This window comes from Anser anser (genome assembly GCF_964211835.1).
Source record: "Anser anser genome assembly, chromosome: 21".
NCBI classification, from domain to species: domain Eukaryota; kingdom Metazoa; phylum Chordata; class Aves; order Anseriformes; family Anatidae; genus Anser; species Anser anser.
In genome coordinates this window covers 1,976,042-2,002,977 of record NC_139742.1, presented here as the reverse complement: position 1 = coordinate 2,002,977, position 26,936 = coordinate 1,976,042, and the positions used below count along the sequence as shown (strand labels likewise).

Sequence of the window (26,936 nt, the reverse complement as noted above, 5' to 3'; positions counted from 1 at the left end):
TGGGGTAACATTCAAGCTCAGGGAATATTTTGGGGAAGGCTTTGAAGATTGCTCTGCCACTTCTTTGTCCATCACTAATGCTTCTTTTGGGTAGCCTGTTTGTAGGATAATCTTTGTGGCTCTCTGATTTCTTTGGCTCTCCACTCCAGCAGTATTCCTCCTGAAGTTGTGACCAGCCGCTGTGCTTGGTGCAGTAGGATAACTGCAGTATTCACTGCACGGGGCTATTTGCGGCATTGCCGTGTGTTGGGAGAGCTGCAAATCACTAAGTCTCTCCTGGCAGATGAAATCATGTGCCAGCCCCAGGCAGTGTAGGCACCTGCCCGAGGTGTTATAATCCACCCCTGCTGTGTCTGGGTGGAGGACAGTTACAGATCAAGGCAAAAAGTTCAGGCAGAATCCGGGACTTCAGGATGTTCATACCTGTGCAGAGGGTTGTTTTTATTCATGGAAAAGGATTACACACAGTAAAACGCATCAGGTGCTGATGTTCGTTACTATTTATGGATGTCCACAGTACAGGCTGCTAACCTGTGCATCTCACTTTATGCTGGCAGTGGTATGCTTCTGTGTTTTCATGCTAAACATAAAATGATACTTGAAATCATCCCTGGGCCCCTGCTGAGGTCACTTTCCAAATGTATTGTTTGCATGAAATTTCATGTGCTTAGTCAGAAGTGATTTTCTTTTTCCTGAATTTTCTGTAAGTCTGGCTAATTTCAAGTTACTTAATTGCAGAAATGGGGAAGTTTTGCTTGGCTGTTTTGTACAATTAGCGTAGCATGTATAATTTGGAGAAATACGTATCTAAAATAACAAAACCATAGGGACTTGAAACTAGATCACAAGCCTTTCAGTGTTTTTGTTTTCTTCCACCTGAGTTAAGCACTGAAGTGTGTCAGACTTGTAGGAGCATCTGCAATAACTCCTCATTTGTCACTAGCAATATTAGTGCACTTGGTCTTCCATTAAGCAATTGACTGGAATGTCTGAAGGCACATCAGGGAATCTCCCAATGAAAACTGAAAATCCAGGAATAATGAATGCTAATGCAGTGTTAAATCTTAAATGCTTAAACTCTCAGAAGTCAGCAAATGCACAGCTGAAAAGCAAACATGCATCTGAAACTTCTCTACAGTCTACAGTCACATAATAAATCCTTTAACTGCATGGTTGCATAGTTCTTGTGTGCTGTTTAACATCATAGAGCTTCTTCTGTATCCTCAGATAGATGCATAATTGGTTCTTGATACTGGTATTTCTTTCTAAATGCCAACAAAGCTCCTAGAAGTCCTTTAAATAACTGCTACAAGCTAGCTTCGCTCTGCAGTTGAAGAAAAAAATCCATAAAATAATAGTGAGTGGCAACTGTCCCACCCACTGTAGGAGAACATCAGGTTTGTGACTATCTGAAGAACCTGAATATGGTTCCTGGGACATACCGAATCCTGAGGGAACTGGCAGGTGAAGTTGCTAAGTCACTCTCCATCATATTTGAAAAGTTGTGGCAGTCAGGGGAAGTCCCCAGTGACCGGAGGAGAAGCATAACCCCCATTTTGAGAAAGGGTGAAAAGGAGGATGCAGGGAACTACAGACTGGTCAGCCTCAGCTCTTTGCCCGGGAAGATCATGGAGCAGATCTTCCTGGAAGCCATGCTTAGGGACTTGGAAAACAGGTGATGGAGACATCCTGCATGGCTTCGCTAAGGGCGAATTGTGCCTGACTAGCTTGGTGGCCTTTTATGACAGATTGACAGCATTGGTGGACAAGGGAAGAGCAACTGATGTCATCTACCTGGACTTGCCCAAAGCCTTTGATACAGTCCCACACAACATCCATATCTCTAAATTGGAGAGACACGGATTTGATGGGTGGACTATTTGGTGGGTAAGGAATTGGCTGGATGGCTTCATCTAGAGAGCTGTGGTGAAAGGTTCAATGTGCAGATGAAGACCAGTTATGAGAGGTGTCCCTCAGAGGTCTGTACTGGGACCAGTACTGTTTAATACTTTCATTAGTGACATGAATTGAGTGCACCCTCAGCAAGCAGGTTTGCAGATGACACCAGGCTGTGTGGTGCGGTTGACATGCTGCAGGGAAGGGATGCCATCCAGAGGGACCTGGGCGGGCCAGAGAGGTGGGCCTGTGCCAACTTCATGGAGTTCAGCAAGGCCAAGTGCAAGGTCCTGCACCTGGGCCAGGGCAATCCCCTGGCCATGGAGCTGTTGGAACAGGTCCAGAGGAGGTCACGAGGATGATCAAGGGGTTGGAGCACCTCTCCTATGGAGACAGGCTGAGGGAGCTGGGGTTGTTCAGCCTGGAGAAGAGAAGGCTCCGGGCTGACCTTACAGCGTCCTTCCAGTGCCTAAAGGGGGCTGCAGGAAAGCTAGGGGGGGGACTCTTTGCAGGGAGCGGAGTGATAGGGCAAGGGGTAATGGCTTTAAATTTAAAGAGGGTAGGTTTAGATTAAATGAGGAAGAAATTCTTTACTCAGAGGGCGATGAGGCCCTGGCCCAGGCTGCCCAGAGGAGCTGTGGGTGCCCCATCCCTGGCAGTGCCCAAGGCCAGGCTGGATGGGGCTGGGGGCAGCCTGGGCTGGTGGAAGGGGTCCCTGCCCATGGCAGGGGTTGGAACAGGATGGGCTTTAAGGTCCCTTCCAACCCAAACCATTCCATGATTCTGTGATTCTAATAGTTTGCTGACATACAGAGGGCTTTACTGTTGCCTCACAGCATTGCAATAATTTTATAATAATGATTGCAATATTTAAATCTGGGACAAGGATTGCTTTTATTTTACTTCTCTCCAACAAGCACTGTGGGATCCTTACTGCAACAGGAATTTGTAGGAGCTGCATTCGTATGAGATCAGCTGCTATTGTGTGATTCAATTTACTTGTATTTATATATTTATTTATATTGCAAATGAAATTAAGGTATGCATCAAATGGTCTCGATTCATCACCATACACACGTACAATTGATATCTGTAGGTTTACCACAAACTCAGTGGAGACATTGCTTTGCCTTTTGCTTCCAAAGTCTTTTTAATGTGTAGCTACAGAAGATGGAAATTTTCAAAATTTTGTATGTGGAAATTTATTAGTAATTTTCATGTCAGCACTGGAGAAGCACAATTTATATATGTAAAACTTAGAAAGTGTTGTTTTATCTTGCTGTAAATTGATGCATGCAGTGGTAACATTTAAAGTGCATTTAAATTGCCTTAAGACAATAAAAATCAAAATGAGATATTTATTCTTGTATACTAGTCAACAACAAATCCAATTGAAAACTTGATGCAACTCTGTAAATGTGATTCTCCCAGAAACAGACCCCGAACTAGCTTCTTAAGCAGTTCAGAAGTGTACCTGTCTGCAGACAAATAATATGCCATTGAATATGCACGTCATGTATACGTCAAAAATAGTAATAAAAAAGAAGGCCTATGTGGAGGAAAGCTCTGTGTCCTGTTATCCAGTGAGAGTCAGACACAGCTGAACCAGCAACAATGCTGGAAATAGCAGAAGACTGCAGGACTTAAAGAAATTTTGTTGGAAGATGCTTTTATTGCAACAAGTACCTAAGGTTTTGTGTAGAAGCAGTGGCTGGTATTGTCCACCATAACAAATATGAGATAACCTTCTGGTTATCACTAAGGGTGTGGTTCTTCTCTCTCCATATTCTCCCTGTGAATGTGCAGTCCACGTCTTGGATGAAACCCCAAAGCACTGGCAAGCCAGCTCTTTTAGTTCTGCTTGTCCTCGAAGTACCATGAGTTGAGCTCCCTTGGCCTATTCTGTGCAATCGTCAGCTGCCAGAAACGCAGATCCTGGACCTTTTCATCTTTTCATTTTGGCCGGGCAAGGAATGAGCGGTGGCAGGACTTGGCATTCCCTCTTTGCCTGATGGTTTTTCTGAGCATCAGCCACCGCCACGTGTCAGACACCCAGTACCAGGCCTTTGCCTGAGGGTTTGGCTGATGCAGGATCAGCTCTCCAGCTCAGCGTCAAAATAGCTGGAGCAAGCTCAGGCTGCTTTTCTTCTCCTTGGGTGCTTTCTTCCAGGGCTTTTTGGGCCCTCAAGCAGAAATAACTACTTTTTGTTAGGCATTGAAGGATATCCCCCTTCCTCTTGAACAGCCCCGCTGCTTTTTGCTTTCTTGTGCCGTTGCTATGTCACTAATGGGATTTGGGTAGGCCCTGCAGAGGGACAGAGCTGGTGATCCAGTGGGATCATCAGCTCTTTCCTGTCGTGGATGAGGAGAAAGGTTCAAACCTGATCAACACAATTACTTTGGGACAGAACAAATGAAAAAGCATCTCTATAGCTAGTCCTGCTGTCCTCAATCAGTGACACAAGTGCTGTTCCCAGGAGGGGAGGTTGAAAGGTCCCAAATTGTCCTTGCTTAGCACTGGGTTGTTTCTAAGCTCCGTTTTGTGCAGCCCGGTATCGAGGTAGCAGCAGTAGCTGGGGAGCCTGGGGCTTGGGGCTGGTGCAGGCATGGGGTCTTTGACCCTCTCCCTTTTTGTCCTTAATCGTCAGATCATTGGTTTAGCCCACACAAGGCCTAAATTTGTTCTCATCCTTTGAGTTGTTCAGTTCCATGTTGACTCTCACTTGGTGACATCTTTAAAGAGTAAAAATCACATTCTTCTTTGTAGCGACCATTTTCAATAGAAATTTCCTAGATTTTTCTTTATGTGCACCTGCCTACTCACTGAATGTCCATGGCAGAGAAGCTGTGCTGACAGTGACTTTCTTCAGACTGACTTTTTTTCCTTCATCTACCTTCAGGAATGGTGGTTTCTTAATAAAAAACTGGACATTCTCTTAGTTTATTGAGCCTTCTCTATGGTGCTCTGCTTGGCTGGAGGAATTCAGGGAGCGATTGATCTCCTGGTACTTTGCAAGTGCTAAGGGTTGAGGTAGCTGTTTGCCAAAGAACTGCTGCCTTGCAGGGGCAGGCTCCCTTTCTGCTTTGCTCTGAAAGCCCAGTTGCAGGCACGGGAACCCCACGTGAAGCTTTTGACTCTGCCAAGAGTCAGGTACATAGGTAAGAAATTTACTCGCTACAGATTATCTTGGAAGAAATGAAAAGATTGCAAGAAATGAAAAGAAGTGAAAAGGTTGTTACCCTGCGCCTCCCCAAAACAAAAAAAAAAAATAAATGTTGGGCTCAAAGGCTCCTTTGTGAGCTGTTGTGCAGCCCCATGGGACCAGGGCTCCTTCCTCCCCCTGCAGAGCTGCTGGAGCTGGGCCGGAGCAGAGAGGCTGCAAATTCCTGGTTGCACTGGTGGGCACTGTCCCAGCTGTCAGCATGGACAAACGTTGCCGTGTCACCTACAGGAAACGTAGGCCTCAGAAATGTGTTGCTTACAGTGCTTTTTGTTTAGCTACGTGGGGCTTTTCAAGTCATTGGAAGGTTTGGAGTCTCTTCAGGAATTAGTCAGCTAGAAAGTTTTGTTTTGTACGGTTCAGTTGGATTTGAGCAACATGAGCAGCAAAAAACATCGGCATGGTTTGAGTGAGGAGAATTATTTCACTTTTAGATAACTCAGAAGTGGCTGAAATTACTTTATTAGACTTTCAAAAAGTAAATTAAAAAACCTCTGGGCTGAGGCCAAGCAGGCAAGATTTTTACCCAATGGAGAATTCTTCAGAAAGCAAATGAAAGAAAATAGCAAGACTCAAGTTTAACCCTCGCAGGATATATCGCCTCCGCTGTAATAATTGGTGGAAGTTCTCTGTTTCCAGATAAGCTTTTCTGGGCTGAAAGATGATTTTGCTTGAGCTGTTTTTCTTTATTATTTATTGACATTATTTAGTTGCTGCAGTGCCTCCCTGAGAACAGACCAGCTCTCTGTTACCTTTCCACATGGGTGTGCCAGCCCAGGGCCTGATACAGCACCGTCAGGGTAGGGTTGTTGACTTCAGGTGAAATTTCTAGTTTAACCAATTGTTTGATGATCTGAAAAATTCTCAGAGCTTCTGGAGTTTCGGGTGGGTGTTTTGCAAGAAAGGTTTCTGCTTAGTTCCAAAAATATGGAAAGGAAGATGGCTCATTCAAACTGAATGTGGAAAAAAGCATTTTGCCTACGTGCATGTTTTTGGAGTGTTGAGTTGGAGCAGTTCTGTGACTGAAACAATTTTGAGGTGAGAAGTTGAAAATTAATAGAGAAATAACCATTCTTGAGGAGAGATGGTGGTTTTGAGCTGAAGAAACCTGGGTTTCATTTGTATGATTATCTGCTACTGAAAAATCATAGGATATTTGGGGCAGGCATTTCGCACTCTGTGCTGCATCCCAAGCATTTTTTTTTAATATTTTTTTTTAATGTGCATTTCACACTCTGTGGCAGATTTTTATAGGAGATACAGAAAGTTACTTGAGACACAGGAGTTAACTTGCTTACTTTCCAGCTCTCCTGCTGACCTCCCTACTCTCACTTTTGCAACTTTCTCAGAAATTGGTCTTTTGTTTAAAGCTGTAATTACTTGGTCTCAGCCCAAAGGTGATTTAGAATGGGCTGTTAGGGGATTTTTAGTTGTTGTTTTCTTTTTCTTTTTCTTTTTCTTTTTCTTTTTTTTTTCCCGTGAAGCCTTTAGTCTATCTTATGACTAAGAGTAACAGCATTTCTTAAGAAAGTACAGAAATGGCTGCTCTTTAAACCTTTGCGTGTTGCTTGATTAGTGTTATGTTTAACTAAAGTACTTTTAAAAGCTATTTAAATGACAGAAATAGTCTGGTGCATGCATACTACATATCTTTTATGGTCTATTTATGTCATTGTCTGTGAACGCCAGAACAGTATTTTGCAGAACTCCATTGTGCCACAGCTAGCTTTCTCCTTGAGTGATAGGTGGTAATTCAAACAAGTAGCAGCTGTGGAAAAATACAGGGGTTTGACTTTCGAGGTTTTGCATATGATACTGAGGCTTTCTAATCTGGCCCCTCAGTTTATGAAATTGTGCCAAATTAATTGCATACTCTTTAATCTTGCTGCCTAGAAAAGTGATCTAATCGGGCAGGTTAATCAGGAAGAAATGTACAAATTCATAAATCCCCAGCCATTTATTTGTATTCTTTTTAAGAAACAAGAAGGAAATTAAATGCAAACAGTGTTTATTACTTAAGGTTGCAAATTTTAAATTTAAAAATGCTGTGACATTCCACAGCTGTGGTTTTCAGAGTAATGCAAGCATGATTCCAAGAGACATACGGAATATTTTGAAATGTAGTTATGTTATTAGATAACGTGACATACGGTATATGCAGCTTAGGATGAATATGAAACACTTCAAAATGGCTTGGAAGTCCTAATCATTTACGATCCTTGACTTGTAACATTGGGTTTTGTTTTCCAGCTTGCAGCTTTGCCCATTGCATTCATTTAGGGCTTGAACGTAATCTTTGCTGTGTGCTGCTTGCGGTCACACGTGCTGCAGTGGAGGGGGCTTTCTCTCCCATCTTTTCACATGTGTCTTCAGTAAAGCAGGATGGAGTAGCCCCGGGGGGATTCCTGTGGCTCATGGCCCATCTCTCACAGAGGCTTGCCGTCGCTGTTGGAGGAGGGGGCACAGTCTCCAGGGAAGTGGCAGCAGTGCCGGCTGTGCATCTCCCAGGGGAGACCGAGCTGGGTGCGTTGTTCACCATTTGCTTTCCTGGGTTGACAGCGTTTGCCCAGGAATTAAGCACATGAGCGATTTCTACAAACCTTCAGCAGAAATTATGAAACGCATCATCATGAGCTCCACGAATAACGCTGGGATCATTAGGTTGTGTCAGTCAGTCCAGGCACAGCTCAGCCACGACCCCTCTGCCCTGAGATACACGGCCCCCTACTCCTACTCCGCTGCGACCCAGGCTGGCCTGAGACCAGAGGGGTGATGGCAGGGGCTTTCCAAGGGGGGCCGAGGCCGTGCCAGTGACTGTCCCACAACCTGGTGCTGCTTGTGGGGCCCAAGAGGGCCCTGGATGGAGCACCTCTGCCGGGCTGAGCCAAGCTGGCGGGCAGACCCTGGCGGGCAGACCCTTACGCCCAGCACCTCAGTGAAGCCTGCTCCAGGCTGCCAGAGCTGGGGCTCGCTCCTCAGGGTCCAGGCTGCTCCCTGGGGTGCAGGGTTGGGGTAGGGGCACCCTTGTAGCCGTCCTGCTTCAAAACCAAGCTTCTGCGACAGCGCAGAAAAAGTTTGAGTGGTGGCAGCCCCTGCAGGCATCGTGGGCCGCTGTGGTGGGGTGCCGCTGTGTGGGGTGCTGCAACGCGGCTGGAGACGAGCGAGCGGTCAAGGTGCTGGGGCAGCTGCGAGGCTGCGTGATCTCAGACGTGGGGCAGAGTCTGCTGTCAGATCTAAGTGCAGCTCTTTCTCTTTGCAGACACTGAAGCTGCCTCAGGTGAAGGAGCCTCACAAGGCAGTAAGTACTCACGGCGCTGTGTGCGAGTAAAGGGGGGGCCGGGGCCTGACGTGTGCGAGCACCGCGGGCGCGCAGGGTGCCCAGGGCGCTCGGCTGGGCGCTCTCCCCCGACGGCACGGCCGGGACCGGCTGCTCACGGCTCCCGGCCCGGCGCGGCCGGTGCCCGGTGCGGGGAGCGGGGATGGCGGATATTTCAGGAGCGGGGCCGGGAGGCCCAGGGCCCCTGGGGGCCTTTCCCCGCAGGCTGCGGAGCGGCGGCTCGGCCGGCAGAGGGCGGCCGGCGCCGCGGAGATGGCGGCCGCGGGGCGGTGGCGGTGGGCGGAGTGGCAGCGGCCGCCTCCCGGATCGGCGGGGCCTCCCCCGGCTCGGCACGGCCTCCCCCGGCCCGCCGGGAGCGGAGCGGCGGGGCCCGGGCAGCTCCGGGCGGCGCTGACGGGCTGGGGGGTGCCGAGGGGCCGGCCGGAGCCCCGCCGCCCTCCCCGTCACGCAGCCCTTCGGGGCGGCCCCGGGTGTTGCTGAGCTCTCCAGCCTGAGCAAGCCATGTAGGATTTTTGAACCTCAAACCCACAATTTGGTTCCGTGCCCCCTGGGGAAAGACACACTGATGGAGTGGAGGGGTTCAGCACAGGGCCCTCCACTAGGAGCGGGGCTGGTTCAGGCCGGGGACGGGGCAGCAGGGACCTGGTGGCATCGGGAGGACAGAGCCAGGCGTGGTGCATGGCGGGAGGATGAGAGGCAGCAGGCGTAAGCTGGAAGAGAGGTTCAAGCTACACGTGAGGAAAAGTTTTTCCCCATGCTGTGGAGAAGGTTGTCCAGAGAGGTTGTACCTTCTCCATCCTTGGAGGTTTTCAAGACAAGTCTGAATAAAGCACTGAATAACCAGGTCTGAGCTCAGATCAGACCCTGCTTTGAGCAGGATGTTGGCCTGGAGACCTCCTGAGATCTCTAGAGACCTGTATTTTTTCCTGTTAGGTAAGAACCATGGCTTTCACTGAAAAGGTAAGTTACCAGTCTTACCAGTCATAGAGGGTGGCTTGGAAGTGCCAAACTGACCCTGGTTGGGTTAAAAAGAGGAAAAAAAAAAGAAAGAAAAAAAGAGAGGAGTTAGATAAATAGTGAAGAATAAAAATAATTAAAAAATACAACCACGCAACCTTTTTTAAAGTGCTGTTTCATCAGTCCCGTTCTGTGATAGGTGAAGAGTTGGACATTAGCATGGGGGAGTCCCGGCTGCCTGCCTGCAGGAGGCAGGGCTGACCGCTCCGTGTAGGGGTGAAGGTCCGCAGCCCCTGGCTGAAATGGCTGGGTAGTGCCCAGCCGTCGCACAGCGTGTATCTCCTCCTCGTGCCGACTGCTCAGGAGACAGGCTCTGGGGACTGGCTCTTTCAGCCCCCCCGTGACATAGGGTCTGCAGGTCCAGGCAGAGAATGGAGGCTCCTTTGCAGACTCACGTTGTCTCTTGTTCCATAGCTGCCGTGCTGCCTGTTGGTGTTTCACTTATCCTGAGTCTTTCCAGGTTCATCTCTTGCCCCCTTGCTTGAATTTTGGCATGTTTTTTCTGTAAGTCAGCTTTCCCCTTCTTACCTGTCAAAGGAATGTTTTTGGCTGAGATAGAGTGAGGAATGGAGAATAAGAGGGGAAAAGTGTGAGGGTTTGTGCCCCTGCTGTGTGGGCAAACCCCGCATTGTTTGAGCTATAGAAGGATTTATGTGGACAATAACTGCCTCTTGTGGTTGGTGGCTGCATCTCAGGGGCTGGAGAGAATGGAAAGTCACAGGCAGAAAAAATCACTGGGAGAAGACAGTGACAAGAAGCTGCTCTTTACACTAGGTTTCAGAGGAGCTACCTTGGTAGCAGTGGAGGTGCATCAGTGAGCAGTAAGAATGGCAGGGACTGCTGCTGTCTTTATGCAGGGCTGTACGAGTCTGCCCCTGTGCCATCCCTGATGCACGAGTTACTGAACCCCCTTTAACCTACCACGCTCAATGCTCTCCCAAAATAGTCTCACCTAGCTGAAGAGCTGGAGGCGAGACCAAGCCAGCAGAGCTGGGAGTTGGTGAGTGCTGAGAGGGAGGCCACCGCAGCCATCCAGCGCCGTGGAAGACCAGCTGTGCGTGTCACCTGCCTTCCAGCTTGAATGTGAAACTGCCCAGCCAGTGCTGCTCTTCCTAACTGCAGATGGTTGTAATTTCCTGACAAAGTCATCTTCCTCTTCCCCTCCTTGCTGCTGCAATGAAATAATTCAGCTGTCTTCTTTCTTCCCTGTGCCCTAGCCTACCCTGGTTGCCTATGCATGGCTCTTCTCCTCTTTTTGCTCAATGGCCCTCTTGTTTTCGTGTCGTTCTGTTTGCTCATCATATATTTTAGGATTTTTATTTATCTTTCCTTTCCTGCTATTTTTGTTTTGCCTGCTCTCCAGTGCTATTCCTCTGTGACCCGATTTGGCTGTTTATACCCCTTCTGTTACAGACGCCTGTATTGTCCAAATCTTCCTTTGCTATTTCTATCATGTTGGGAACCTCTAGACTCTTGGGCTCTGCAGACATGGTTTGCTGCCTTACAAAATGTCTCAGTATTTAATGGATACAACAAGATCTTGTTTTCTCTCATGTGTTTCTCCATGGGTCCCTGTGGCATAGATTGCATCCATCCAGAACTGGTGTTGATGAGGGTCTTCTTTGCCCGGCACTGGGTCCTGCACGTTTCTAAAAGCTTTTTTCTCCACAGTGACTTTCTGAAGGCAGCTGTTACTCACAGCCACAGCGGGCACATGGGGGGTTTTGGTGAAGCTCCTCCTGTCTGTGGGTAGTGGGGAGGCATCTCAGGCGGGCCTCTGCAGAGCGCAGCGAGGGCACTGTGGCTGGGTCCCAGGCTTCCTGGAGCTGCGGTGGCGCTTAGCGGCGTCGTGTCGTGTGGACTTACCGCAGAGCAGTGACCTCTTGGGAGGCGACATCTGAGTTGTGCTTGGCCTGCTCCGGGCACGAGGGGGTGAAGCTGCGAAGTAACGTGCCTGTGCCGTCAGGGCTGAAGGACTGAGGTAGGAAGGGGCTGCTGCGGGCAGGGCTGGCCCGGCCTTCTGTGGGGAGAAGGGAGCCGTGGGGCGAGCTGGGGCGCAGCTGAGGCCGGTTGTTAGTTTGCTGCCTGCTTAAAGAGGAGACATTGGTGTTTAGACTTTCCAGCTGGGAAGGCACTTTGAAGGCTCCCTCGAGGAAAAACTGTTGGTTATTTGCAGCCTTGGCATGTTAGTCTATAGATTGTGTCTCTGGGACTCACTTTTCTGTCACGGATCCATTCTCAAAGTGACATAGATCTGTGGTACTTAGGAGAGGGCGGTGCTCTTGGGGACACAGTTGCATGACTTTGGGAGCAACTTTTTAGCCTTGGCTCACGATCCAAGACCAGAATTCCCACATGTAGAGTGAAGAAAACAATGCAACCCACAGTGCTAATGTGTTAATAAAAAGGATTGTCGAGCTGTTACCAACTTTGACTGACAGGGAGGAAGGGAGGAGAGGTTTTGGGGAAAAAAAAAAAAACACCAAAAAATGTTTGATAATTTTTCCTAGGCAGGGATGACCAATTTGACATCTAGGTTACTGACTTCCTATAGAAGGGTCTGGCAGTCTTTCCTGAGATGCTTTTGTCTCTCTCGTTTGCTCCAGACTTTTCAAAGTCCTCGGGAAGAAGGTGATTGTACTACATCTGCACCATCATTTTCCATGGAAATTCCATTCATGTTTCAGGGGGTTACAAACTTTGTAAAAACAACCTCCCTCCTGCTGCTCACATACCAGGGGAAATTCTTGGCAACCTGAGAGATAGCTAAATAAAGCCACTGGCAAGCAGGGGTCCGCAAACGCTGCCCCAGCAGGGACAGTGTGCCAGGGACACGGCTGTGTGCGGCTTCGCCTCGGATGTGAACTTGTCTGTGCTGGGTTGTGGGCAGGTTGTGTTCAGTGTGCACGTCTCAGGCTGGGGACAGCAGTTGTAAGAGCTGGGCTGTCACCAGGGTTGGATCAGCAGTCCTGCCCGAGCCAGTGCCTAAACTGGGTTAGGAGGAAAACCCAGGATGGGCTCCATGCTGCGAGCTCCTTCTGGGCTCATCTGCAGTGGAGGGGAGGGAGGTAGAGAAGTCTGAGCATCCCCCCACAGGGCCCTGTCTCCAGTTAGCATAGCTGTGTTCTGTAACTCCGCTACGTATCATGGATTTTAATAGTCAGGCTGTTGGATTTTGATATTACTCTTCTGAAGGATAGAAGAACTTGCATATAAGAACATGTGCAGTGCAACCAGAATTGGCTTGCAGAGCTCAGAGTTAGACTGCCAGTTTTATGGTTGCTCATGAAACCTTAATTCATCCTGGGACTAGGTAAGCATTTAAGCTCTTGTCTACATGCTCACTACTGCTTTTTCTAATCGTGTCTCTGCCTCTTTGGACCAGCATATGACAGAATTAAAAGGTTGCTCTGGCAACTGTTAATACAGCACTTGCCTGATTACAGCTTACCAATGGCCTTTTAATATCTGTTTTCAAAACACCGTATGTTAATAAATGCAGCCAGTAGTCCTACTAGTCCCTGGTATGTCTAAGCCTTTTGCCTGGGCGAGCCTTGGATCACCCACAGAGGAGTTTGCTGTTCTGCAGGCAGGCGGGGAACAGCAGAGCGAGAGCAAGCGACTTGCCGGAGGCAACCAGCGGGCAAGTGGCAAAGGAGGAGAGCGCAAGTCTCCGGGCTCGCAGCCCAGTCCCTCTCTGCCAGGCACAGCCTCATGCTGTTGGATTGCATTTCTGTGCCTTGTGAGAGAAAGCAGAACAGCAAGCGCGTAGAATAGAGCGGGGGAAGAATTACTAAAGGATGAAGGTTGCTTAAAGTGTAGCTGGAATATTAGCTTTGCATATGGCTGTTTGGCTATCTGAGACTTCATAAGTGTTCCTCTTCTTGAGGGAGAAGTCCTGAGTGTGATGGAGCAGTGCTTAATACCATGGGGAATAGTATTCCTGGAAGTTTTTAAAGAAATGCTGTTAGAAGTGGGAAGAATCAGGAAGAGTGATTTGAGGAGCATTTCATCTCCAGCATGTCAATCAGTCTGGCTGAGTCCATAGGAGTTCACTGATAGTGTGGTTGGCTTTGTTCTCCTGCCATGGTAAGAACTTTTTTGAGGACCATGACATCCAAGATGTAGTAGTTTAAAAGCAGGTATTGCTCACAACCAGTACGAGCCATGAAAGTGAAGTCTGCTCTGCTAGGCTGTTAGCATGCCACCAGCCAGTTATTCTGTGATTTGCTGGAAAATAGCATGAAAAAGAAGTTCCCCTCAAACAACCCAGTTCAAATAGTTCACCTGCTTTCATTCCTAGCAGTGTTGCAGTTTGTTACTGTGACAAATCTGTGACATTTGCTGGAGGTTTGAAGACCACTAATGGTTGTTTTCTGGCAGATCCTGTTCTTTCTGCCTCCATCTCATGCTTTTGTTTACATGCAATTCTGTTTAAGAGGCTAAGCTGGGTTTTGTGCTGTTTTTTAAAAGCAGATCCTTGTGCTCACGCTGCCAGCAGGTTACTCTTACGCAGCTCTTCAATGGACTCCACTGTATGGGAGATGCCTGAGAGCCCAGTGTACGATTCCTGTCTGTAAACCCAGACCATCGTTCGCCTGGCAGCTCCTTCACTTGTGCCTTAAATTCTAGCAGAATTGGGAAGCAACTTTCCTAGTCCCTTTGTGCTTCCTGTGGCCAGCCCCATAGTTTGAAAAATCATGAGCTGGATGAATGAATTCCAGCAGTATTCCCACGGAATTCCAAGACTGATCCCAAATAACACAACTTGTTTTTCCTTTATGCCTGTTGACCTTCCTGTTGTCTTGGAGCCCATTTTTCCTGTTTGCAAAGAATTTTTGAAAGAATCTCACAGGTGATGATATTTACCAAATATTTCAGAGCAATTTTTTAATGTATTATGAATTGCTTTCCCTGTTGAAGTGTGTTGCTTTATTGCATTGGGGGTACAAAATTTTTGTAATTGAAGTCTTACACAGACGCTGGTGTCCTACAGAGAGAAAAGCTGAGATCTGTCTTCCACAAAGACAGCACAGCTGGCAATATGAAGAGTTCTTGAGTTTTTCTGTACAGTCCAGGCTTTAGCATCTCTGCAACTCAGAACTGGCCATTAAGAAGAGATTGAGAAATGGATGGGCTGCGCTCTCCCCTCCTCTTGAGTGACAGACTGGGGTAGAGACGAGAACCATCCTGCTTGTTATAAAATGCTGAGAAGCATTTCAGCTCAAAGGCTGCCAGTTCTACAGTGCGATCGAGGGAAAGAAAAGCCAGTCAACATGTTTTCCACGTACATTGTGTGGCACACCAAGGAAGGTGGTGAAGTACAGTATCAGCTGTGGTGTTGCAGTGTTAAAATTAACTGCTGTTAAGGTCGGGTATCTTTGTAATACACAGGTACCAAAGAGGTACAGAGGGCCTTCAGAAGAAATCATTGTCCCAGCTGTGCACGTGGTGAAGCCGGCAGGATAACCCTGTCCTCCTCGGGTGTTTGTGTTTCTGGCTGGTGCCATCGCTATCCTTGGTTCAGAGCTTTACTCCAAGCTTGGGCTTCACCGTAGCCTAGAGGGAAGCATGTGCCTACGGTACAGCAGGGCCAGCTGCCCGCTCACGTGTCGCATGCTGAAGCTCCTGCCTTGTGGCACAGTTTAGCAGGTACCATGCGATATCTGAGTCATTCTTCTTTGCTTGGTCTTTACTCCCTCTTCGCAGGTGCTCAAGGTGTAGTGATACACCCAAGATGTAGCACGCTACGTGTTAGTTTGTGGTCATATCCCAGCCCCTGGTAGCAGGCTGTAATTCTCATCAGGTTTGCGATGGGTCGGGAGGTGAGCCGTTTGAAAATGGGGTTTAACCTGTGAGGCTTGTTCTCTCCTTCCCCTTCACAGTAGCATCACACTTGCTGTCTGTGCACTGGATTGTACCCGGGTGCTGAGCTAAGAGAGTAGGACACGAGGTGCTGTGGGGGACGCCAGCTTTCATCGCTGTCTGAGGGTGCTGTAGGCTGCCAACAGAATTATGATTTTCTTTCCAGTTTAAGTGCATTCAAACTCATCACTTGTGTGCATGACGGTGTCCGTGAGGAGTGTGCGTCTCCACTGTGTGACGTTACTTAGAAGGACAAAAAAAGGAATTCTGTGATTCTGTAATTTTCTTTTCCAAAATTGAATGCATAGTATATATTTCACAATCCCATAAATAAAAAAAATAAAATAAATGATTGGCCTGATCTTTAAAAAACATACCTCCCTTTGGGCTCTGAGTAAACATGAGAAAGTTCAGACTAAAAGGAATTTATTCGAAAAAGCAGTGAAAGGTTAGAAACAAGGATTTCGGCCGGAATATGTCTTGCAGACATTAACTATGGAGGCATAGTGCCACTGCTTCGCATGTGCAAAAACATCTTGAGGGTTGTGAATTTACAGCATTAAATTAATATATTAAAAATGAAGGTTTTCTTGCCCACACCTTATATGTGGAGGATATAGTGATCTTAATGTTCTGACTAGAGCTGGAAGGATATGTAAATGGTTTGCTAGTGTTAATCTAAGGTTAAGGAAGAATATTTGGCATCTACATTTCTTCATTAATTTTAAATATTCAAATTTGCAACCTTAATGTTTCCATAAAGTAAATTTTAGCTTTTGATTTCCTTTAACTTTTTTGAGGGTAACAGAGCAAAAAATGGGAAGTTCCACCGTTGTGCTTGGTAAAACTTACTAATGCCTTACACAATTAAAAGCCTAATGTAAAAGATGTGTGTGCGTGTGCACACCCACGTACACATGCCAAAGTGAACAGTTAGTCATTTACAACTTTGATTAATTTTTCCGATGTTCTTATTTAATAATACTCCTGCTCCTTGGGGAAAGCTATAAAAATGGATTTTATTTTTTAATGCGTTTGCATTTTAAATAGGTAAAGTCTCTTTAGATTCCCATTTGCCTAACAAGGAGATGAATATGTTCATCTTCAAATTTAAATGACCAATGGGCTGAGACCAAGAATGATAAATTTCTGTGCAGGAGGAGGACATTAAGAAAATAATAAGGAGCTTCGTCTACAGTGTGAAGGAAATTTTGACTTGTAAGCCTGGCGTGTGTTCCCTCGGTGTAGTTGTTGCCTTTCACAAGAGCCTATTTCTTCACAGCTCATGGGCTGGGGTCACTCCTGCTCCCCCCGGAGCTGGTGTTTGTGGCGAGGCACAGTGCTGTCCGTGGCACCGTGACACAGGTTACTGTTGTCTTGCTCCCGTAATCTCTTTCTCTGAGTACGTTGCACGCCAGGGATGGCACAGGGAGGGAACCAGGACCAATGTTTGCTGCTTTGGAGCCTTCACGTCGCCGCACCGACATTTTGTTGAGGCTGGGTGAAGCAGGTACAGCTCCTGGCCCTGGTTTTTAGTAGAATAAATTTGATCTCACTCTTCTGACGTCACTCCGTAATGCTAAGGGTTCTTTCAGATGTTCTCGTTTTGGGTATCCTGCTGGGTGTCTTTCCTTACGAACATGTAAGGTGTGCTCCGGAGCATGGCACACGGGAGGATGTGATGTTTGTGCAAGTGCTGCAGTTCCATAGCTCTAGAAAGGAACAGTTGCTTTCTGCGTAGCTTTAGCCTAAGATTTTAGAAAAGAAGGTTTCAAGTTGTCTATTAATCTCCAAACATGATCTTATACAGAAAATTGCTAATACACCCATAAAAAATAAATTTCTTCCGCTTTTCTGGATACTGACAAAATAGACAATGTTTACAGAAATGTTTACAGAAATCTGGCTGTTAATACCTTGTGAGAAATCTCTTACACAGTTCCTAGGCAGAAAAATTGATGGAAAAATATATTTATTTTAATAAAAAAGGGTAAGAAATTTAGTAATTCCAAACTGTTCCATTCATCTGTCAGTCTGTCTTGAAAATGCCAGGAGAACTTTTCTGAAGATAGGATTACATCCCTCCCGTGTTCGTTAGGAAGCAATACCCTTTCCAGCTTTCAACATGGGTTGAAATTTAGCAGTGGAAAAGGTATACAAACAGCAATGCCATTAATTATTCCAAATTCTTCTTTCAGCTTGCACCTTTGTCTGCTGAGCTGCATGTTGGCATTTCAACAATGTTTTATCTGAATAACACAGAAAAAAATATATTTTCAGTATTTCAGTATTTTTACAATTTATTAAAACACTACCCCAAACATCTTTAAGCCAAGACAACAATCCGACAGTGCAGCAGTCTGCACTGTTGACTAATCCAGCTTACCTCACCACAGTTCTCAGTATTTTCACTTTAAAACCAGGAAAGGCAGAACAATACAATGGTTACCTTCTTAAAATTTCCTCCTTTCAACCTAACATAAAGGTTAGAGGCCTGGATTACCGTAGACAATTGTAGAGAGTTTATTATCCCATTTTATTTTAGTTTGATCTTGGTCCTTATGAAGGTTTAGGAAGCCAGGATTTGTTCTTTAGTGCTGCTCAGTCATTTAACTATCACTTTTCCTTTCCACTTTGGAAACTCTGCATGAATCCTATGAATACCCATCTGGAAATCACAGTAAGAACAAAATTTCTGGTCAAGGACAAATGTGTACAAGAAGTCAAGATGAGATTTGTTTTCCTTTATGCAACTCTTGGTGCTACATCATTTAATCTAAACAGTTGTGAGGCAGATGAGTAGAGTATGTTCCCAGTCAGACCTTAAACTGCTTTTGATTTCAGAGGAATTTAAAATAAAATGGCCCATATCACATCTTGTGCAAAATTCCATAATGTGAGCTGAACTGAGTTTTTCACTTGTGGAGATTCAGCATCCCTTTTAATGTAAAAAAATAATAAATCTTATTGCGTCACAAGTTAGGTATGTACAAGTACACCTATTTTTTAATTATGCAAAATTGATGCTGTTCATTGTCAAAATTCTGGTAGTAGAACATTAACACTCTCTTTTCGACATTCTTTATCTTGCACTGAGTTACAATTTAAATAAAAAGAATCCAGCACTCCCCTGAAGTGACACCAGAATGAAAAAGCATGAAACCAGATCTGCTGGCGTTAATTATATTGTCTGGTGTGTCTGATTTGTGTCGTGGAATCCGAACATTCTGTTCATAGTGCTGATTTTGGGCATAATTGCAAAATGCCATAATATTTTCACTTTAAATTGGTGGTACTTGCTGTCTGTTTTGATTCAAATTTAACGTACTTTTAAGTGTGGAAGAAGGAAACTCATTGATGTGTAGCAGCCTGAGGACTCCTGGGAAGTCTTTTCTGTCCCACCATCCAGTGAGCAGTACCCGAACACTTTCCTCCCCCAGAGGTAAAAAAAACAAAAACAAAAACAACAACCACCTGTATGTGATCATGAGACTATGATGAACAGGGGGCTGTCTTTCAGAAATGGATATGGGATATTCTCCGCTGTATGGGATCTCCTGCTAGTCTGGCATCACGCTTCCTGACCTGAAAGGATTACATCCAGCTCCAGAGGGTCTGTATTGAAATCTCCATCGTGTCGATACATTCGGCTGACACGTGGTTTGGATAAAGCATCATGGAATTCGTGGACCTCACTGGCTGCCTGCTTGAAAGCAGCTTGTAAAATGCTGTGAGGTGAAGCCAGCCCCGTAGCTGCTGAGTGTGTCTGCAGCAGCTGCTCAGAGGAGTCGGGACTGGGCTCTGAAATGCTGCACTGAGAACCTGAGCACACGCCGGTGGCTCTGTGCCCTCTCACTTGTCGTTGAGCCCTTCGCCAGCCCACAGCTCACAGCCTGCACCATTTGTTGGTTGTCTCAAGGGGTTTGGCCTGGCTGTGGCAGGGTTTGTGATTACCTTTTCTTGGCTTGTTAGTTAGGACACCCTTTGAGACGCACGCGAAGCACCATGCTAGGATGGGCCAGTGCATGTCGAAATGTCTTTTGTGTTTCTGACAGAGGCCAAATGTTCATGGGAAAGAAGGAAGTGATCATGAAATGAGTGATCTTGGAATAGTTTGCCCACTGGGAACGTTTTTTTACTAAACCCCACTTAGGAGCTGGCTTGTGCATTTGTGTGAGGGTTTCTGTCCTTTCCAAATTTCTGGATTTTATTATTATTTAATCCTTACTAATATAACTTGGGATACTTTAATCCCCTTAAGGGGTTGCTGCTGACTTTGGGCTCTCTCCTGCTCCCTTTCCAAGGAATTTTGCCATTAGACACCTTTGAGTTGAGCTCTGATGTAGATTGTCATGGATTTTACTTGCAACTCTCTACTTGGCTGTAAAATGCAGGTGTAAAGCTCATAACTTCAGTGCTGCAGCACAGTTTGGATGAGGAGTAGATGGAGGTCTGCTGGCAGCAAGCTGTGTGTCTGCAGGCATGCATTTTACCTCTCCCCGCTGCCAGTCCAGCATCTAGAAGGAAGCTCCTGAAGATGCTGGGGGCTAGGTCAGAGGAGTTGCCTTGAATCTGTGTGGGGAATATTCTGCAAGCTTAGGAAACCATAAATGTGTTCCTTTCCTTCCAGGTGCCCCTCAGGCTGCTAAAAGGCAGAAGAAGCCTCTCTCCAGAGCTGTCTTTGTGCTGCTCTGGGTGGAAGACACACAAGCAAGCAGGGCTGCCAGATGTTTCTGCTCCCTGCTGTGTTGTAAGGACGCAGTAGCTGCGCTCTGGGTCTTTTTCTGGGGAGGCTGCTCAGGTAGTCTGTGCTGGACACAGCTCGGAAAGCTGTTTTCTGGTGACAGGCATGTGGCACGTATCTCAGAAAACGCCAGTCTTTCCTGGTTCTTTGCATCAGGTAGTTCAGTTGCGGTGGCTTTGGCTCTCAATGAAGAGGGCTGCAGTTGTTCGTGGTTCCCTTCTGTGAGGCAGACATCCTGGGAAAGATGGTGCTTTTGTCAGGTACTCTGCACAGCCACCCACCATCTCCAGCCCACTGTGTTTATCACCAGCAGGACATTTCAGGACTCCAGCATCTGCCAGCAGAGACTGGAGAAAGAAAGAAATATCACAGCTTCAGACAGAGAGAGGGCAAATAAACCTATTGCAGCAGGCTTAGCCGCGAGAAATCCAGCCACCCTTCCCAGTCAGTGATGGACTTTATGAACTGCTTGGGAAACCTTGCTCCCTGAGGTGAGCCGGGGACAGGAACTCTGGAGATCAGTGCTTCCTTGGCTGTTCTCAGACCTCCTGGTACCACGAAGTCAAGGAGCAGGACATGTAATGCACCGTCCAGACTGTCCTCTTCTCCTTTCTGATTTTGCTGCTTTTTTGTTGACATGAGCTTGGAACACTGCTGGGTTTTCAGGGTAATTCAGCAGGCTCTTGCAATTCACTAACTTACATTCAGCAGTTTTGCTCTTCCGCATTTGGAGTCTGTCCCTAATAAACAGCTAGCTCTGCAGTGCTCGGTAAGAGTGGAATCGCTTTGGTTTCAAGAGTATCTACGAAGTGTCTGGCTGCTGTGAGAGCTCCTGTATCGTGTAGCTTTTGTGGCTTCTTCAATTTAAAAGGCGAATGTGAGTTCTGCAACAGGCAAAACTTGTTGTTTCCCTTGAGAAGTCCTCAAGTAGCTCCTGCAGCATGTTGTACGGAGACCCCATTATTCTGGATGCTCAGTGGGATGTGATCTCATCCTTGCAGGGATGTCATCTGGATGATATATGTAGTTGTTTCCAATCTGGGTTTCTGTGATGCTGTGCAGAGCGCTGTCAGCCCAGTGGAAACTTGAATTTGTGTGCAATTTATGTGGTCTGAGATTCCTGCACTTACGAGGGGCGGGTTAATTGATCTGTATTTTTAGCTTGAGATACAGAAGTCCTGACCTTTCAGCAAGTTTGATAGCTATTGTTCCCTTCTTGAGTTTCTAGAGCAAAATCCAGAGGCTCTGGGCCAAGCGCCCTGAGCAATGAATCCTGTTTCTTTTGCCTGCCACTGTTGGGCACATGTTCTCTGCCCTCCCTCTTTCCTGCCAAAATGAGATGTGTGTTTTCTTCTCTGCTGGATATCTGAACCAAAACAACTAAAAGATCTCAAAATACTCAATGCTACATTTGGGAAGAAAGATGACCTGACTGATCATCCCCACAGCGGGGTATTTCAGTATTTCAGGAGCTACAAGTCATCGCCGAACACAGGCCACACGACAACTCGGCTGGAGCCAGCAGGCAGCAGCCCCTGGAGACAGGCGGAGAAGAGCAGCGCATTCCCTGTCCTGTGCGGGAGGTGCACTTGCAAGCAAAATGGTCAAAAATGCCTTCAGGTCCCACAGAATTGTTTTTTTGGGTACTTGAAAAATGATGGCCTGTTTGCCATCTCGGTATGTCAGTGCTTCATATCTGAGGAACTGCCTTGTAACGTGGCTGGTGCTTTTGCCTTTTTTCCAAGAGCTGCTGCGGCTGGGAAGAGCACTGGAAGTGCCTGAGAGCTGTCAGCAGACAGCTCTATTGGGTACGAAGTCTGGCGCTTTGGTCCAGCCCTGCAAGAGTGACCGCTGCTCAGAGAGGGGAAAGCTTAGCTACACATTGGCACCCTCCTGGTACTTCCTGAATTCCCTGTAAACCTCCTCATGTCTGAGACTTGGCACTGTTTGCTGGGTGTTATCTCCTTCAAAGCGGAGAGGAAGAGATTAGTACCAATACCAGCTGGAACAAATTCTTCTCATAATGATTTTTTTCAATATAATCTCTGGAGGTTGTTCTTCCTTAGGGAAAACAGTCTCCTAACAAAACAAGCAAACCCCTTTTCTCCTGGACTGCACCATTATACTTGGTGTGTGTTTCCATTTTCCCCACACTGCCTAGGAAAGGCAGTGGTCGTACCCAGCACATGGTCACCCCTTCAAGTCCCAGCCATTATCAGCACGATCCCCGCAGTCCTTCCCAAGTTACAGAAACTATAACTAGCTGTGCCTGCGTGAGTGTGAGATGATATCCTAGTGCCGTGGTGTGCCTCGCTTTCAGTTTTATTCTGTTCTAACAAGTGTCCTTATTTATTGAGCACTTTGCTTCCAAACTAAGGCTGTAATAGTTTTCTTCTTCCAAATGGAGATATTGAAGGTGCTTGGCATTTGGTACTCCTGTGAAGAATTAGTCCTCAGTTCATCTACTCCAAGGCTCATTACACTTCAGAAAGGAGGTTGGTTTCTTGTCTTTGGGATGCGTGGTGATGTGAGTCTGATTACTGATGACTCATTACGAATTTTATTTGCTGATAATTGACTGAATTTTTTCACAGCAGATACACAGATACTCACGAGGAATCATTAGATTCCCTTTGTTGTCGAATGGGATCCCAGGTAGATTGAGACCCTCTGCACCATTGTATGACTACAGAAGAAGATTGCATAAGATTATTTATGAACCGCTGTTAGATGTGCATATCTTTGCAGTGACCCACCAGTGCTTTTATCATTTGAATGTTCTCGTGTTTTGCTTCTCCTCCTCCTCTTCCTTAAGCAGTGCACTGTCTGAAGCAGAGGATCTTTTTCATCTTGGTTTATGTGCCTGGGCTCTATCTCACTTATTCAGCCTGAGCTCTTAAAAATCCCTTATGTCTAGTTTAGTATTGCTGTGCTCTAATTAAGATACAAATATTTTTGGTAGCAGTTGTAAAGTTACAATGCCCAGCTATTTAACACCTATCATATTGAACGTTTTTCTCTTACACATCACAATAGCTCCTAGTTTTATTTTGCTGAGCAGAATAAAGGGGTGGAAAGTGATGCTTCATTTAGTGTTGAAACCTCAAGGGCTGATGAACCCGAGTGATCAGACTGTCCCATTGCATCTGAGCTTTAAATATTTATTTGTTAAAAATAAAACTATGGACAAGTAAAATAAAAGATTACTTAATGCGCACACTCTGGTGCGTTTGAATGCAGCGTGGAGGAGGTGAGAACAAACAATGCCTTAACTTCGCTAATTGTATGCACACATGGCTGCAAACAACCGAGCTGCGGCAGGGGAGCTCGCGGGGTGGCAGCTCGTCTGTGGAGGCACAGCAGCTGGCGTGTGCAGTCCTCGCTTGCTCCTGGTGTGAAGTAAAATACATTGCTTTTAAGATCCTTTCTGGCTACACGGGCTGATGCGTTCCGCTTTGTTTGTAGCGGGCCGGTGGCACACGACAGGCACGCAAGCCGTCAGCTGTGGCTGGCTGCAAGCACAGCGCTGCGCGTCTCAGTGGGGTGACTACTGGTGGATGCGGGTGGTTGCCTGATACCGGGAGCTGGAAAACCTCACCGAGCTGACCGGCAAGGATGTGCTCAGGGTTACAGCATCCCTTCTCAGATTTTCCCTACACAGGTGCAATATCTGGGTCAAAGGCTTTCATTGTCCCCAGTCAGAGCAAACCAGATTCGTAACCATCCCGAGCTTTTTGCATCCGCCTGACTTCCCCTCCCCGCCCTGATGGTGCCAGCCACATAGACTGACAGAGAGCTGAGCATACACTGGGGGCTTTCCTCCTCTGGTTGTCCTGTTCTCTGTAAAATCTGAGCTGTGCCAGTGGCGTTTTCCCGATGTTTCCCAGTGGGCCCGTTGGAAGATCGCTGCCCCAGCTCGGCAGGTGCAGCAGGGCTCAGAAGCAGGGTGCCTGAATGCAAAACTCGCTGCGTCCGCTCCCGGAGCGGTTGAGAGAGCACTGCTGTAGCAGCGGGGAAAATAAAACTCCCCTCCTGAAGCCGTTTTCGGTTCTTAGTCTGATCTGTGAAGGGGACAGGGTTTGTGCAGACGTTTGTCTGTCAGTCCATCCCTATGGTGATTCCGGTCAAATCGGACTGAAGGCTGCAAGCCTCAAACCGCAGCGTGTTCCTCTGGGAGTGGTGGCTGTAGGCGTCCTGGTGGAGGAGAGACCCCCAGGATGGAGAGCCAGGGGGTCTCTCCGCTGACAGAGGGACACACGGGCAGCACTGGGTGGGCACCTGAGCAGGATGGACACGGGAGGGAGCTGGTGTTTTGAGGGAGCCAGCGGCACGTATCAGTGGGGGGTGAAAAGATAGGAACACGGCTGTGGTGAAGGGGGGCTGTTGTTTGTGGGCTGAAGGGAGGGGGTCGAGGGTACTGATACATACGGTACCAGGCTGCGTCGGTCCTGTCATTGGGCAGATGCCCTTTGTGCTTTGAATTGCTGGTTATTTTTGGTTTTGTTTGTTCTCATGTGCCCATACGGGATCCTGGGTGCAGTTAGCAATCAGTTAGCAGCAGCAGTGAGAACCAGGTGTGGACAGGAGCGTGCACACCTTTCCAGTCCTTGTTTTAGGTGGCGTGTTATGTCTTTGGCTTCTAACAGCGCGTACCTTGGCTCTGAGTTAAATTCTTCCGGTTTGTCCCCACCCTGACCAGTACCGTAGCCCTGAACTTCCAAAGGAGATTTCAGCAGGGCCTGCTGAGACGTCTTATGGAGGCTTTACTGGAGAGCAGAGCTGCCTGACTGAAATGAAAAACAGAGTATACCTCAGGATAAGCTACACAGCATGGGGGGTCAGTGTGAGGCAGTGGCTGTCTGCGTGCCTGAGAGATTCGGCAGGGTGTGTGGGATCAATGTGACTGCATGGGGCTTTCTGACTGAGCAGTGTACTCTGGAGTGCTTGCTTTTTACTTCAAGGTTTCTAAAGTGGCATGTTTTCTTATTCCTACAGACAACTTTAGGTACACGTGTGACATTTGCGGGAAAAAATATAAATATTATAGCTGCTTCCAAGAGCACAGAGACCTGCATGCCGTGGATGGTGAGTACTATTTTGACACTTAGACACCTAAACTAAAATGAGAATTGGTTGCTGTGTTGCCCTGGGGAAGGCAAAATGTGGTCCTGCAGGATCATGCGGCCCATGATGTGCAGGACGTGTCGCAGCATTCCTCACTCGCCTTTGTCAGGGGAGGCACAGTCTGCAGGCACTGCAGGGAGAAGTCTGCTGGGCTTGATTCTCTTTGCATGCATCAAAACAACACCCTCTGCTGGGACCTGCGGTCCTTGCAGTCCTCCCTTCTGTATTAAGGTTCGTGCATCAGATGGATATGCTAGAGCAGAGTGCCTCAAGGTAAATTGTCAGTCTGGCTACTGCCTAGGCAAGAGTTGGTTGCTTTTTGGTTTCTGACTTCACAGGTTTGTTCCTAACATGCCCTTCTGTGAGAAACCACGTTTCAGAGTTGAGAAATGTTTCATTCTTGTTAATCACTGTGGTAGTGAAGTGATACAGTTGTCAGGATAATTTTTCCTTTGTGAATGTAGATGTGGCCTAGGCGGGTGACGCTGAGACAGAAGCAGACATCCTCCTCCAGAAGCAGTGCATTTCTTTTTTCTATATTGGGGGGAATAGAAGCAACAACATACTGTCTTTGGCTTGGCTGCCTATACTTACAGGTCATTTAAAGCTCCTTAACGTGGAGCCCACACCTACTCCAAACCCTCACTGTACATGCTGTGAGCATGTCGGTGTTGCTCCTCACCTGGCCGAGGAGGGAGGCCTGGCAGATTTTTAGGTAGAGACTGCTTGGGAAGCAGAAAGTTCTGGTTAGCTGGAGCATCTCAGAAAAGCAAATGGATTTTCACAGTAAATGTTTTGCTGTTTTTCAGTGGAACATGTGGACTTCTAAATGTGCTCAAAGAGCAGCCAGTGTTCTCTTGCAGTACACCATGACACACTATCGTTCTTGTGCAGGGACCTAAAATTAAATTAGGGGGGCTAAAAGTCACTGTGAGATGGACATGTCTGCTCCTGTCAGAAGTGTGTCTTCATAGCTATGGTTCAGGGAGTGCTACCTCGGCTTATGAGAGAGCTTTGGAAATGGCTTCCACTTGTCTTTTGCAAAGACACTGTTCATCATGGTTCCACCGAGGGGGTGGTAGTGTCTCAGCAAACACAGGCGTGAGGCAGGTGTGCACCTGAACTTCACGTGGGGCTGAGTCTGTGTCAGAACAAAGGCCTTGAGAATCTCTGTGTTTTAGGGCTGGGCATGCTCAAATAGTTCCTGCGTGGATGCTGGGAAGAGGAGGGACTGGGGCACAAAGCCTGGTGTATTCTGTGGGGCTGAAATGTGCTAAAGCGGTACGTGAAATACAGGAGGAAAACAAGGCCATTTAAGGATTTAATTTCTGTTCTGTTTCTTCCCCTCCTTCTTCTATTCTGTGTTAGTTTTTAGTGTGGAAGGTGCCCCAGAAAACCGGGCAGGTAAGCTGTGATCCTTCATGTGCTTTATTTCACAAACATTTTCAAGCATTCAGTAATTCAGGTACAGCAGGTCCGATTCTACACTTGTAAGAGTCAAGGGAGTTTTTTCACTGATTGCAGTGGGAGAGGAGCATCCTCTCTGCCTCACCTGGTGTGTACAGCCAGTAGGTTAATGCCCAGCCCTAGTAGATACCAGGCTTTTGTTGTACGTACAATTGATCAGGCTTCTGAAAAATCAAAGAAACAGGTGTTTCATGTCTCTGGTGATTTAGTGAATTGTTCAAGGCTTAAATTACATTATTTTATAAAATGGGTTGGGTTCTGATTT

The 26,936-nt window shown here is 47.0% G+C and overlaps 1 protein-coding gene across 15 annotated transcripts in view; it reads left to right on the top strand.

The window, feature by feature from the left end:
* The window catches only part of ZNF618 (zinc finger protein 618), a 166,593-nt gene that overhangs the window by 96,084 nt on the left and 43,573 nt on the right, over nucleotides 1-26,936 (top strand). For 10 of the 15 annotated variants that reach the window (XM_083807655.1, XM_083807665.1, XM_083807657.1 and 7 more), the window contains 3 exons: nucleotides 8,377-8,415; nucleotides 25,076-25,165; nucleotides 26,573-26,608. In XM_083807655.1, coding sequence (XP_083663781.1) covers nucleotides 8,377-8,415; nucleotides 25,076-25,165; nucleotides 26,573-26,608 — 165 coding nt within the window. The remainder of the gene's footprint in view (nucleotides 1-8,376; nucleotides 8,416-25,075; nucleotides 25,166-26,572; nucleotides 26,609-26,936) is intronic. The other 5 variants (XM_083807662.1, XM_083807658.1, XM_083807654.1 and 2 more) reach the window with 3 other exon arrangements.